Source organism: Bidens hawaiensis, unplaced genomic scaffold, assembly GCF_021521415.1.
Source record: "Bidens hawaiensis isolate Kalapana, Puna unplaced genomic scaffold, B.hawaiensis_p1.1 tig00020931_1, whole genome shotgun sequence".
NCBI lineage: Eukaryota > Viridiplantae > Streptophyta > Magnoliopsida > Asterales > Asteraceae > Bidens > Bidens hawaiensis.
Genome location: NW_027493235.1, coordinates 88564 through 103001, shown reverse-complemented (window position 1 = coordinate 103001; position 14438 = coordinate 88564). Strand labels below are relative to the sequence as shown.

The following is a 14438-nucleotide window of genomic DNA, read 5'->3' as shown; positions in this document are numbered from 1 at the left end:
GCTAAGACAGGCCAAGGCGAAGTCATATGTGGCACTTCATCAGGAGGTCACCTCAACTGAATCATGCGTATAGGCTTCGTCTTTCATATGTGGCACTTCATCAGGAGGTCACCTCAACTGAATCATGCCAATGCTAGGGCCTGGGAGGAGACCTACACCGACAGGCGCCCATTAGTCTTCAAGCTATCAATCGAACTTCCAAACCATACAACGACCTACCGTATGACGACCCCCCGGGGGAACGAGCCATTCTGGGCAAGGCAGTATCTTCACTGTTTCCGTTTCTGTACCACCCATAACCGGAGTCTAGTAAAGCAGCACGGACTGTTAGTCCGAAAAGCTTGGCCTTACGACTGCCATGATCTTCTTCTAAACGGGAGTTGCTGAATTATTATTATTTTTATTATCATTTCTTTGCTTCTCCCTCCAAAAAGCCAGCATCTCATGAGTTAACAGCTTTTTTAAAAGAGAATTAATTCTCTGACAATCATTGCGACAGAACCACTCTCCTTTTGGCAATTTCTGTAAGTTGTGGATTATGACAGTAAATTCAAAATAAATGCAATAAAAACTAGATATTATGTATACACACACAAACTAATGAGTACCTTTAAATCAGTCATACCATGTTCTCTCATACCGCCAATATGATATTCCTTTTTGCAGTGAACAAAAGGAATAACATTGGAATTTTCTTTAAAGACTTTATTGGCCACAGATAGATCACTTTGAGGTGTAAGATCATCCCGCAACAGTAAATAGTTATCGAATACAATACATATTCCCATTAAAGAGAAATGTGTAAGCATGACTAGAGTAGAAATGAACGGGAAATTGTGTTAGAAAAATAAACCAGGGAAGAAGATAGATAACCGAGACGAGGACATAAGCTGAAGTGCTGGTTTAAGTAAGTTAAAATCTTTAACGTTAACCAACGGCTATCTTTTTGAAAATCAAACTAGAATACGTTACTATTCCAAAGAACAAACATTTTGAAAATATAACCGTTGTACACATAATTAATTGCAAGTTTTAAATAAGGTGATATCTTTACCATTAATAGGCCAACGGCTATATATTAGAAATATAAACAAATCATCATCATCGTACCCAGTAAATCCCACCGATAGCAAAGCTATGGTAGGGTCTGAGGAGGGTAAGATGTAGACAGCCTTACCTCTACCCCGAAGGAATAAAGAGGCTGCTTTCGGTGAGACCCCCGGCTCGATAGTAGTTTTGCATCAAGCCTTGGACATAAGGCACATAACACTCAACCACCGAGACATCGGCCGATTGGTGCGTGTACCCTTGTCTTTCGGCTATCAGCGCCACCACATGATGCCTGATTAATCTTCCGTCACTTTTAACGTTATTTTCACGAGATTAGTAAAATAACGTCAAAATTAGTGCAATTTCACTTTTGTCCACCCGAGGGTTCATACATATATACATTATATGGGCACACTGCAAGCAGGGCGTTAGAAATATAAACAAAATACATTACTAATTCAAAGATATAATATTCATAAAATGACCGTTATATATATGTATATGTACATAAATAATTTTTTTTGTTTTAAAAAAAGGAAAATATAGTAATAAGCTATTATAAGCTATTACACGTAGTTCACTTTTATGCTATTAAACACGGAAATAATCTTACTTTTTCATAGTTTGTTTCATATATAAGCTTCCAAAAAATTACACACCATAAAACCCAAGTTTATTAACGTATACTAATAAAATATACAAATATATACACTTAATTAAATGTACGCATACATTCTAACATACTTCCAACTTATATATTTTGGATTTTGATATAAAGACCCATATAGTGATGGGTAATCAAAGGCAACCAAAGACCCTCATAAATTATAGCAAGTGAAAGATACACTGCATGAGAGAGCATGAAGCCCATAAGAGGGCATGAGATTGATTATATCATTATGCAAGAAACTCGATATTGGTACCACTTATTACAAAAAAAAACCACATTACATAATCTAACAAAATATATAATTCATAATATTAATACCAAATATTAAAAAAAGAATGACATATATATCTAACAATGAAAATCAGCTTAATTTTATAACAAACATAGAACCAAAAACATCAAAATGGCATATGGCATCAAGAAACCCACATGTTACAATAAATAAATTTGTTTAAATGATAACCCACATGTTAGAAAAAACCTAGTTATAAAAAAAACCCTTAAAAAAGACAAAATACTAAAGAAAAAAAATCATTATGTTTTTTGTTTATTTTCATCATTGATTGTGTCTTTTTTTCTTAACAATGTGTTAACTATTCAATATTGTATTATATTTTGTACGGATTGTGTTATATTTTGCGACATATTATTTTTTTTATTTATAATTGTGTTATTTGTTCATTTTCGGCATTCCGTCTTTTTTCTCGGCATTGTGTCTTTTCGGCGTTTTTTTAATGACCGGAAACATTTTGGTTTTTTAAATTTTTTTCATTTCTTATTTATATTTTGATTTATGATTTTATTTTTACTTTTTTCAATTTTTTTAGGTTTTTTTTTTTGCCACTAATCCTTCTCACATTTCTCATTTTGTCTCCTTTCGCGTTTTAAATTTTCCTAACAAACATAAAGTGAAAAGTTTCTTGTTTGAAATTTGAAAGTAATTATTTTATCTAAATCACCGTGAAAAATGTTACTTATAAAAACTTAATATTAACAACTATACAATATATTTATATAAAACTAAATAATATATTATGTTGGTATTAAATTTTTTAAATCAAAAAGTAATATTAAAAAGAGAAATAATAGATTAAAAAGACAAAAAGTTAAATGTAGTTACACTATTAATAAAAAAGAGAACTGTATTTAATAAGAGAGGGAGGTAGGAAATTTTGCAAGAATATATCTTGTGTGATGTCATGTGTCATTGAGAAACCTTTATTTATTATATCCTATAAATATAGATAGCCATCCATGGGTGGACGACGGTATCAAAGACTTAAAAGTTATTAGCTGGTTTTAATAATTGACCATAGTGTGGAAGCATATGCTACGCAAGTAACCAATTTTCTTCTGGACATCAGATTAGGGTTTCGCCATAACACCACAAGAGGTAATTCTGGTTGTTCTTAAGTAAATTTGCTAAGAACGATGTTAGGAGACTGAAGAAACACTAACCGGACCCCGGACAGATTACTGGTAACCTGGGGGTTGGATAGCTGTTTCCCACGAGGGGTTAGACCCTTGGAAGATGGTTCTTCTGATAACCTGCAAAACAGACACCGTGAGCTCGTCACTGAGAAGGGGGGGGGGGGGTTCCTCCTTGTGACCACCCTCCGGCGTGAGAATCAGACTAGATTGCTCTTTAAATATAAAAGTATATTAAGAGATTGCTAGAGCAGATATCAGGTATATTATGATGATATAAGATAATGTAATGTTGAGATGATCATACCATTTGGGGTATTTATAGCCGAAGGTAGGTTTCCAAGGAGGTATGGCCGGCTGCTACAGTGTTCCTGTTCATCAACAGTAGCCTACGCACGTGCCCTGCTGGTAGTTGGTGGGTAGGCAGCGGCTGATAGTGACCAGGCCTGCTGTGTACTATTCCCTTTCCACCAACTGCCGGCTACGCACGTGGTATGACAGTAGTTGGTGAGTAGGCAGCGGCTAATAGTGATACAGTACAGGAGCATGCTGCTCGCCATACTGTATCAGTGAGCTGTCGTATCCCTGATCAGATCTTTCGCCCATACCTTGTCAGGTACAGTAAAAGATCCTTCAGTATACGGACTGGCTTATTTGGGCGGGAGTATTCCCCCTCCCGCCTCTCTGCGGGATTGCTCCCGGCTTGGCTCATTCCTTCAGGTGACACTGAATGATCGAGAGCTAAGTGCCTTGTGCGTGTAGCCATGCTGCGCGGGTGGCCTTCCCTAATGGCTTGTATCCGAGGCTGCGGGGACAGGCGGAGTCCTTCACCATTGGGAGGCATTTCCTGCGGGACCAGCTTGCGTACTGCGCGTAAGGACGTCACGTCTCTGAGCATGGTTGGTCCTGCGGATCCAGTTGGTCTCTGCGCAGACGTCCCTGTTTAAGGTGAGTGTTGCGGGTCCAACTGGGCTCTGCTGGGACCTACCTCTTCAAGTCCCCCCAGTCCAATGTTCTTCTCATGCGTGTTTAATAAAGTAAGGTGAACTTTTGGACTTAAGCAAAGGGTTTTGAAAAGGGTTTTTTAAGGTTTTCCATGGGGATTCCTCCCGCGGAAGTCCTTGTCACTTTGCAGAAATTCCCGAGTTTCCTGCTTGGTCTTTGAGTATGATGCGGGTAGGTCTGTAACCTCCTCGCAAGTCAGGAGCATTGAGTCCCAGTTGTATGGATTTTCCATGAGGTTTTGGTAGTTTTGAACATAGTGATCAATTATGTTAAAACCACCAATTCCATTCTGGAGCTTCAAACAACGTAGTTCTCGACGTTCCTGCTATGCGGGGATGTTATTTCCGTTTCCGCAAGCATTGCCCAGAAGATCCTTCCTGGTTTCAATTCCCAGCGGAGCGCTAGGTATGTGAAGGGTTTTGCCTTAACACTGTACCAGCGCTCGTCTTACGGTTACTTTACTTCCAAGGTATTCCTGGCGTCAATTCCCTGCGGGTGCTAGGTATGTGAAGGGTTTTGCCTTAACACTGTACCCGCAGCCGTCTTATAGTTACTTGGTTGCCGAGGTACTTGGCTTCAATTCCCTGCGGGTGCTAGGTATGTGAAGGGTTTTGCCTTAACACTGTACCCGCATCCGTTTTTCGGTTACTTGTTCACCAAGGTTTACTTGGCGTCAATTCCCTGCGGGTGCTAGGTATGTGAAGGGTTTTGCCTTTACACTGTACCCGCATCCGTCTTATGGTTACTTATTTGCCAAGGTTCTTGACTTCAATTCCCTGCGGGTGCTAGGTATGTGAAGGGTTTTGCCTTTACACTGTACCCGCATCCGTCTTACGGTTACTTGTTTGCCAAGGGGTAAGGGGTATTTTCCCGCTTATTTTTTAATATTTTCGAATTTTGAATTTTGAAATTCGAAGAGTTGGTGAAAAGATAAGAACAGTCCAAACCTCTGAAACGTCGTGCGACGGTTTCTTTTGACTGTCAGGACGTGCAGGAAGTTATGGTGACGTGACAGAACATGGTCATTCCAGTCGCTTTTTCTGGCGGGTGGGCACGATTTTTCGGGCGCGTGGCCGCGAAATTACTGGCACGCGTCCTGTCGACAGCTGTTGCCAGCTTGCTTTTTGCCACGTGTCATAGTTTCATTGCACCTTCGATTTCTCTCTCCTCCGCATTAAATTCACCGCATTAATTGCGATTACTATATAAAGGGGGAGAGGGTTACTTTGCAATTCACACTTTTCACTCTTCTCTTCATCTTTAAGGCGATTTCCGGCGAATACTCCTTTATTCAATCGAGCATTCTCTCGAAATCGTTCTCTTCTTTCTCTGCAAGATGTCTTCTCGTGATGCTGAAGCTATAGCTGACGACAGGGGTACTGCTGGCGAGTGCCAGTGTGCTCTGCCCGGCGATCAGTACCGGTATGTTGTCAGGAAGTTCATGCTCGATCATCTCGAGCCTGAGTTTCCTGAATCCCACCAGACCGTGTATGATGCCCCCAGAGGCAAGATCGGGGTTTATGCTGCATTTTTTGTCTATGGGAATCTTAGATTCCCGTTGACAAAATTTGTTTACCGTGTCCTTGAGAGGCACGGTGTTCATTTGACCGAGCTGCACCCCATGGCGATCGCCAAGATTCGCCATTTTGAGTGGGTGTGCCGGATTTTGGGCATCGAGCCCCATGTGGACCGCCTGATGACCTTCTATACCTGGAGGTGCATCCAGGGGTGGTACACCTTGACGACCCGTATTAAGGGTCTGAAGATTTGCGACACCGAGCGCAGTCTTCGCGCGTGGAAGCAGGAATTCTTCTACATTTCTGCCCGCGCCATCCCCCTTGCCATGAAGTTTAAAAATGGCCAAGCGATACCGAGCCTTCACGCCCCCAACTACCAGGAGGCGGAATGGTTTTCGAAGATATCCTGGATCCAATCTCCGGTTTACCGGTTTGCGGAGTCCGGGATGGTCATGTTAGGGATGAGCCGGGTGTGGAAGGATGCGTCCCAGGTTCCCATCCTTCTCGAATACGGTTTGAACTCTATTCCCTATGGTATGTCTTGTCTTTCTTTTTGATACAAGTTTGTCTTCTAACTGTTTCTTTTCTTTCAGAGGGAAATAATTTGGAGTCGCTTCTGTTCCCGCGGGAAACCGACGGTCCCGCGCGGATGGGTACTCGTGCTCTGGACGAGGGCGAGTTGCCCATCCTGGAGCAAACGGCGGATCGTTTTGTGGAGGTCTATCCGCTGGGCCACGAGATCCTGAGCCACCGGCGGCCAGGTAAGGCGATATTCTTTCCTCAATTTCTCAATGCTGTACCCGCTGTTGGAATTCTTGACCTGTCTTCTTCTGAGGAATCCTCAGATGCTCCTCCATTGGTGCGGAAGAAGAAAGCTGCTGCCGGCGGGAAAGGGAAGGAGAAGGCCTCCACGGCTGGTCCGGTGGTTCTATCTGACTCGGAGTCAGATAGTGAAGAGGTGGCGGGGAAGCCCGGTGGTGAGAAGACCACTGTTCCGGAGGCTACGACCGTTACCTCCGGAGAACCAACGAAGACGACGGTGACCGGTACCAAGAGGCCGGCTCCATCGGGTTCCTCCCCGCCCGTCCGTACGTTCAGGGTCAAGAAAACCCGTAAGTACTATCATAATGTCTTTACAGATTTATTACTTCTTAAATTTATCTAACACTTTCTTCTTTGTGCAGGCGTGGATGTTGACGCATTCCGGGGTGAAGCGCAGGGGAGTACCTCCCCGCCAATGACGGTAGGCTCGGTCAGCCTTCCTGAGGCGTCGACCCAGGCGCCTGCGCCTGCATCCGCTGGTCCAGTTGCTCGTTCCTTTGAGCCAACTGTTCCGGCCGAGATGACGTCACCGCCGGCCGTGAGTGCGATTTTTACAGCATCCTTCACGGAGCCGGCGGTTACTGCTGCTGCTGAGGAGGCGGCGACCGCGGCGGCGACCACAACGGCGACCACGGCGGCTGCCACCCTGCCCGCGCCACCGGCACCTACGGCCGGACCATCAGGTACGCGCAGGGCTTCCCGCCGATCTTTGCCCCCTTCCCGTCTGCCTGACCTGTTGGATGGATTTCCTTTAGGTTCAGGTGATGGGTTTGGCGGCTATCGGCCTGTCATTGACCCTACAGGTGCGTAGGGTTCCTTTCTTTTTCCCTTATGTTTTTTATCATCTTTTCCTTACTGCCTTTGTTTCTTTTGCAGTGTTGGATTCCAATGAAGTGTATGTTCCGCGATGGAACATACGCCGAGGAACAACCCTTCGTACCCCTGTGGAGTGCGTGGACTGGGCTCGCCACGCTGCTCCTCATGGTGCGTTGGGGGAAGCCATGGCTAGCTACCAGCAGGGTAGGCTAACCAATGAGCTTCGGGTTCTCCAAGCCCGGATGCAGCCGCGCGTCGAGCTGCTTTGTCGTGAAAACAACAAGTTGAAAGCAGCTCGCGCCAAGGACGTATCTGAGGCGCGTGCTCTCCGGGAGGAGAACCAACAGCTGGCGGCAGCTGCAGCCGACAAGGAGAAGGCCTTCAAGGCCCTCGAGGTTGAAGTTCAAGCGCGACTCGAGGCCCGCTCCAAGGCTGCCCAAGCTGTGAATGAACAGCTTCGGCTGGCCAGGGAGACTGCGCGAAACGCAACCGAGATGGCTGCCAAGGCTGAAGCCGTTGCTGAGCCTTTGCGTGTGGAGAATGAGGAGCTCAAGGCCAAATTAGAGGCTCTCCAACGCGCTCATGATGCCTTGGCAATGGAAGATGCCAAGAAACTCCAGGAAATCTTGGACCAAAGAGGGGTGCTTGACCACACCGAGCGGAAGCTTAAGGGCGTCGAAGAGGCTGCCGCAAAGGAAGTTTTACTTGCCAACCTTAACAAGAGCGAAGCCGAACGCGCCCATAACGAAGCTCAAGCTGCCCTCCAATGGCTTCTTCGAGAAGCGTTGCCTCAGGTATGTTTAGCTTTATCTTCTCGCTTTTCTTTTGTAAGAAAAGGTTCTAATACTTGTATTTTTTCTTTGTAGGTTGTGCGTCGGGTCTTTTCAGAGACCTCTTACGATGATGCTATGACCGCAGCCCTCAACGCTTCTCATGAGGATGGGGAAAAGGCCGGCTTCCTGCTTGGTCTAGGGTTTGTTGAGAAAGGCGTCCCGCCTTCCAACTTCCCTTTGTTCGATGTGGATACCGAAGCCATTTATGACCAAGCATTGAACCAATACGCCGCCTTCCCGCATCCAGTGGTGGAAAAGGTGGACGAAGTAGCTGCTGCTGATGATGGGTTAGCTGTCCTCAAAGCGTTCCTCGAACCACCCCGTTCTTCTGACGGAGCGGGTCCAAGTGGAAGCGGCCCTGAAGCTTGATCCTGAAGATCCCTTCCCATTGCTAAGACTTGTATAGTTTTATTCTTTTAGGCGGGTAGTTACCCGGCCATTCTTGTAATATATTCTTGAAATATTAATCTTTTTGCGTATAAGATTGTTATTTCCTTCTTTGGGTTCCTTGCTTTATAAACTTATGACTTGCATACTTAGTTTAAATTAGCAATTTTCCAAGTGTTTAGAATAAGAACCTTTGAACGTGGTTGATAATGGGTTAAAGTTTCGCTTCCTCCTTCGTGATTGTGCGGGTAGAACCGTCACTTGCACTTGGTAAGATGGCTAAACTTTAACCTTCATCTAGCCTGCGTGTAGGTTTTCCTTTTCGAAATTTCTAAGGCATTAAGATAAGTTAACCTTTGAACGTGGTTGATAATAGGAAGTCTTGCTTCCTCTTTCGTGATTGTGCGGGTAGAACCGTCACTTGCACTTAGTAGGATGGCAAAACTTTACCCTTATCTGACCTGCGTGTAGGTTTTTCTCACCTTTTGAGGATAAGTTAACCTTTGAACGTGGTTGATAACAGGAAGTCTTGCTTCCTCTTTCGTGATTGTGCGGGTAGAACCGTCACTTGCACTTAGTAGGATGGCAAAACTTTACCCTTATCTGACCTACGTGTAGGTTTTTCTCACCTTTTGAGGATAAGTTAACCTTTGAACGTGGTTGATAACAGGAAGTCTTGCTTCCTCTTTCGTGATTGTGCGGGTAGAACCGTCACTTGCACTTAGTAGGATGGCAAAACTTTACCCTTATCTGACCTGCGTGTAGGTTTTCCTTATCCTTTTTAAGAATTTTGTTTTGAACCGTTCGACGCGCGGTTGTCGATAGGTTAGTGATCGGTTTCCTTTCATGATTCATGCGGATAGACTGGCACTTTCATTTAATAGGATAATTGAACTCTTCCCCTTCAACTGACCTGCGTGAAGGTTTGTCAAGTTATTGGGTTCGTGCGGGTAGGACCGCCTTCCCACGCAACGACTTCACGTAATGTGAACGCCGTCACCAGTGTTGCATAGTTTAACCGTTCGACGCGCGGTTGTTGATAGGTTATTACTCAGTTTCCTTTAATGATTCATGCGGATAGACCGGCACTTTCATTTTTGGGTGCTGAACTTTTTCCCAAACTGACCTGCGTGAAGGTTTGTCAAGTTATTGGGTTCGTGCGGGTAGGACCGCCTTCCCATGCAATGACTTCACGTAATTATGCGGTGAAAACCGGCATATTAGTGTTCAGAAAAGTATAAATGTAAAATCATCAGCTTCGATGTTCTTAAAGAGAATCATTTCCATTAGAAGTGGCTCTTGGCCTTTTCTTTACAAATTGGAATTGATTTACATGCAGACTGTGTAAATGAGCTCCCTTCCATGTTGTTGGGATGGGAGTGCCATCGAGCCGATACGAACCTGGTTCGGGATCTCGTTCTTTACGCAGCATGTAGTCTCGATTTTGAAGCTGGAATTGATTCGTGTTTTCCCCAGCTGAGGTTCTATACGCACCCGCCTGCTCAGCCTTTATTGTGCCACGAGGTGCGCGAGCGTCCCATCTCTGACAAATGCTTCGACCATGTCCTTTACGTCTATGCATTCTTCAGTGTTGTGGCCTTTTGTCTTGTGGAAGTCACAGTATTTGCTCCGATCAGCATCGTGACGATGTCGGATTATTGGAGGCTTTGGCCATGGGAGCTCTTCAGTGGCGAATATCTCAGTGACGCTTTTGGTGAGTGGCGTCCATCTGGAGTTCCGGTGCGACTGTACATTATCCCTTCCGCCCACTCGATGTTGCAAGCCGGATGAGGTGTCAAAGTTTACCCTTGACTGCCAAATGCCTAGCTTTCGCTTTTTATTTAGTCTGGCGGTGAGGACGTTGTCTTCTCTCGTCTTCTGAGTGTAGAGGTTTGTGCTCTGTGGGAGATCTCTACCCAGTTGCTTCTCTGTTTCCGCATAGCGTTTTGCTGCTGTCATGATGCCATCCACATGCCATCTTTACCCGTTAGGGTGCGGATGAGCTCTGGGTCATGTGCGCCCTGGATGAAGGCAGCGCGAACAAGATCTTCGCTGATATTGCCCAAACTTAGCTTCTTTGAGTTGAAGCGAGTGATGAAGTTTGGCAGAGATTCATCTTCCTCTCGTATGCATTTGAGGATTGTCCATTGCTCCTCGGTATACTTCCGTTGTTGGCTGAAGTGTTGGCTAAACTTCTGTTGGAAGTCTGCCCAGTCGTAGATGTGGTTGACCGGTAGACGATCAAACCAAGCTCTAGCAGCCCCAACAAGCGTCATTTGGAACATGTAGCACCACGTGGGTTCCGTCCAATTGCTGACGGTTGCCCCCGCTATGAACCTGTTCAAATGATCGTCAGGATCAGATAAACCGTCATATGTGCCTATGTTAGGCATTTGTTTAGCACTCTTTGGGGCGATTGCTTCCGCAATGTCCCTTGCAAACTTGGACGTTCCTGCATTCGCAACGTTTGGTCTGAACGTTTTGGAGAAGTCTCGTGGACTTCCACCTGTGCTTTTTGGTTTGAAGGCTTGTCCAAAATGCCTTTTCGGTTGGGATTCCGTTTCCTTACGCTTCCCTTTTGCCCTATGGCGAGGGTTCGCGTCGGAGTCGGATTCCTCCGAGTCATCCTCCTTGTATTCGAATTCGTCGGCCTGTTGCACGGAACGCAAGCGTTCGTCCAACTCAGCCTGGAATTCCTTTTGTCGTGCCTCCGCCCATGCCTTAACTTCATCGAGAGTCTGGCGGGGGAGTCTTCGTTTCTCAAACTGGGTATCGGTGGATCCCAGTAGGCGATCATTTACTGCACTTGCCCCAGCTTTGGTAAGTGGGGTAGTGTTCGTAAAATTTACTTCACTTGCCCCGGCTTCGGTAGCCGGGGTAGTGTTCATAAAAACTGTGTTGCCGGTATTCCCCCCAGTAGCTGGGGTTGTGGTTACCGGAATTTCTCTAACCATCTTTGTAAAAGTTTGAAAAAACTGGAGAAAATTGTAGTTCTAGCTTTATGCACGGATGGCGCCAATGAAGAAACACTAACCGGACCCCGGACAGATTACTGGTAACCTGGGGGTTGGATAGCTGTTTCCCACGAGGGGTTAGACCCTTGGAAGATGGTTCTTCTGATAACCTGCAAAACAGACACCGTGAGCTCGTCACTGAGAAGGGGGGGGGTTCCTCCTTGTGACCACCCTCCGGCGTGAGAATCAGACTAGATTGCTCTTTAAATATAAAAGTATATTAAGAGATTGCTAGAGCAGATATCAGGTATATTATGATGATATAAGATAATGTAATGTTGAGATGATCATACCATTTGGGGTATTTATAGCCGAAGGTAGGTTTCCAAGGAGGTATGGCCGGCTGCTACAGTGTTCCTGTTCATCAACAGTAGCCTACGCACGTGCCCTGCTGGTAGTTGGTGGGTAGGCAGCGGCTGATAGTGACCAGGCTTGCTGTATACTATTCCCTTTCCACCAACTGCCGGCTACGCACGTGGTATGACAGTAGTTGGTGAGTAGGCAGCGGCTAATAGTGATACAGTACAGGAGCATGCTGCTCGCCATACTGTATCAGTGAGCTGTCGTATCCCTGATCAGATCTTTCGCCCATACCTCGTCAGGTACAGTAAAAGATCCTTCAGTATACGGACTGGCTTATTTGGGCGGGAGTATTCCCCCTCCCGCCTCTGTGCGGGATTGCTCCCGGCTTGGCTCATTCCTTCAGGTGACACTGAATGATCGAGAGCTAAGTGCCTTGTGCTTGTAGCCATGCTGCGCGGGTGGCCTTCCCTAATGGCTTGTATCCGAGGCTGCGGGGACAGGCGGAGTCCTTCACCATTGGGAGGCATTTCCTGCGGGACCAGCTTGCGTACTGCGCGTAAGGACGTCACGTCTCTGAGCATGGTTGGTCCTGCGGATCCAGTTGGTCTCTGCGCAGACGTCCCTGTTTAAGGTGAGTCTTGCGGGTCCAACTGGGCTCTGCTGGGACCTACCTCTTCAGAGACCATCCACAAGAGGTAATTCTGCCATTTTTAGCAAAAGGATGGAAAACGAACATTAGTGCTATCTCAAACAATGTGATATAGGATGATAACTAAAGTTGGGGCATAGATTCACCAACACCGTTATTGAAGGAATGCCGAATGTGTTCCAGCCCAGATATCAGAAACACTTGGCCAGCGCGACTTCTTCCAAAAATGGGCGACGAATTACCCACAAGGATTGACATTAGAATTTTCTTTAAAGACTTTTTTTTGGCCATAGATAGATCACTAGGAGGTGTAAGATCATCCGGGAAGATTAAATATTTGCCAGATATGTAAATACTTTCTTTAATGACTTTTTTGGCCATAGATAGATCACTAGGAGGTGTAAGATCATCCGGGAACATTAAATATTTGCCAGATATGTAAATATTTTCTTTAAAGACTTTCTCCATACATAAAATAACAAATCAACATGAATCTTAATCTTAATCTTAATAAAATAAGAGCATTCCTAACAGTATCTCTATCTTCATTTTTATAATTACCTAAAAAAACATTATATTTTCTCTTTCCTTTTAAATAAAATAATATTATTTTATACTTTTATCATTATCTTTTATCTCTCCTCTATTCATAACTACTTAAAAAAATATTAAAAATTTATGGAGGGTGAACAATGTTTCTTCAAATTTACTCATTAACAAAAGTTTCTTTATCTCCTCCACTCACAATCACTTACAACTACTCTATATAATATACGGAATCCACTCACAGTATTATTGAGAACCTGCTAGGAATGCTCTAACAAAACATAGCATAAACTAGTTGTAGCAAATTGACTTCAAAAACTTTGTTTGACGTAATTTCGAACTCTAAGTCACAATTCGTTGAACTTGAGGGACCAACAATGACTAGTCGGTTATAGCTGTTCTGTTCCTAATTGCTTTATAATTATAATAGGTAATGTCTTGGCTAGCAAGTTAGTATAAACCAAGCTATGGTAAGACATTATAGAAATTGCGAGATTCAACCGAGTTAGGGTTCATTTAGATGCAACTGAGTTAGGGTTTGATAGAATTGTAATTAGTTTTTTGAGTTGTATTTTTTAAACGAGAGTTAGTCGTTTAGTTTTTGTTTGATTATCAATCTGGGACTTGAATTGGTATCAGAGCCAAGCTCAAGAGATCTATAAGGAGGGTTCAGTCAAGTCGTGATCATAATTACAACCAAGTTCAAACGGGTTGTGAGGGTCGGTGATTGAGACAAGGGTCGGTGACGGGCTGAGATGTCATGATCAAAAGACAGCGGCGTCGGAGTAGCTGCGTAGGTACGTGGTAGCAAGCAGGTTGTTCAGAGGTAACAATCAGATTTGCGAGGGTTTTAATTTTGTAGCCGACGCACGGATATATAATCCGTGGTTCGTTTTTGTGATCAGAGATTACAAAGGTATTACAAAAGTCAAAGTAATTGCTTTTGATTATCAAGGCTTGCACAAGTTACAAGGAATAAAAATAAGGAATAATTATTTTTGCAATTGCTTTGCAAACAATTCGTTTTTGTTGTTCAAGAGCATTCAAAGAAAAGGAAATAAGCAATTTGGCATAATAATTAGTTAAATAAGAAGGTTTAATCATTATTTTTGTGCTTCTGTTTGGGTTGAACAAGATGTCAATTAAGAGTTTGTTTTTTTTCAAGCGGACTCGATTTTCAAAAGTTGTTCAAGACTTGAAGTCCCGGGGCTGGTGCTATAGTAAACTGCCGCAGGTACTAGGAGTAAGCCTGCAAGTAGTATTTATTAAGCAGTAAGCCCTAGAGCTCGAGATTGTAAGTTTCAGGTACTAGTTTACAAATCGTATAAGTCGACTGTCTTTTGGTAAACTTATGTGCCCTCATCTCTCCTTTCTACTTGACGGCTGGCCCCCTCCTAG

General features: G+C 44.3%; 1 protein-coding gene across 1 annotated transcript in view; it reads right to left on the bottom strand.

Moving 5' to 3' along the window:
• Positions 1–369: 369 nt before the first annotated feature.
• The window catches only part of LOC143562343 (uncharacterized), a 36745-nt gene continuing 22676 nt past the window's right edge, over positions 370–14438 (bottom strand). The window contains exon 4 of the mRNA XM_077050169.1: positions 370–522. Coding sequence (XP_076906284.1) covers positions 370–522 — 153 coding nt within the window. The remainder of the gene's footprint in view (positions 523–14438) is intronic.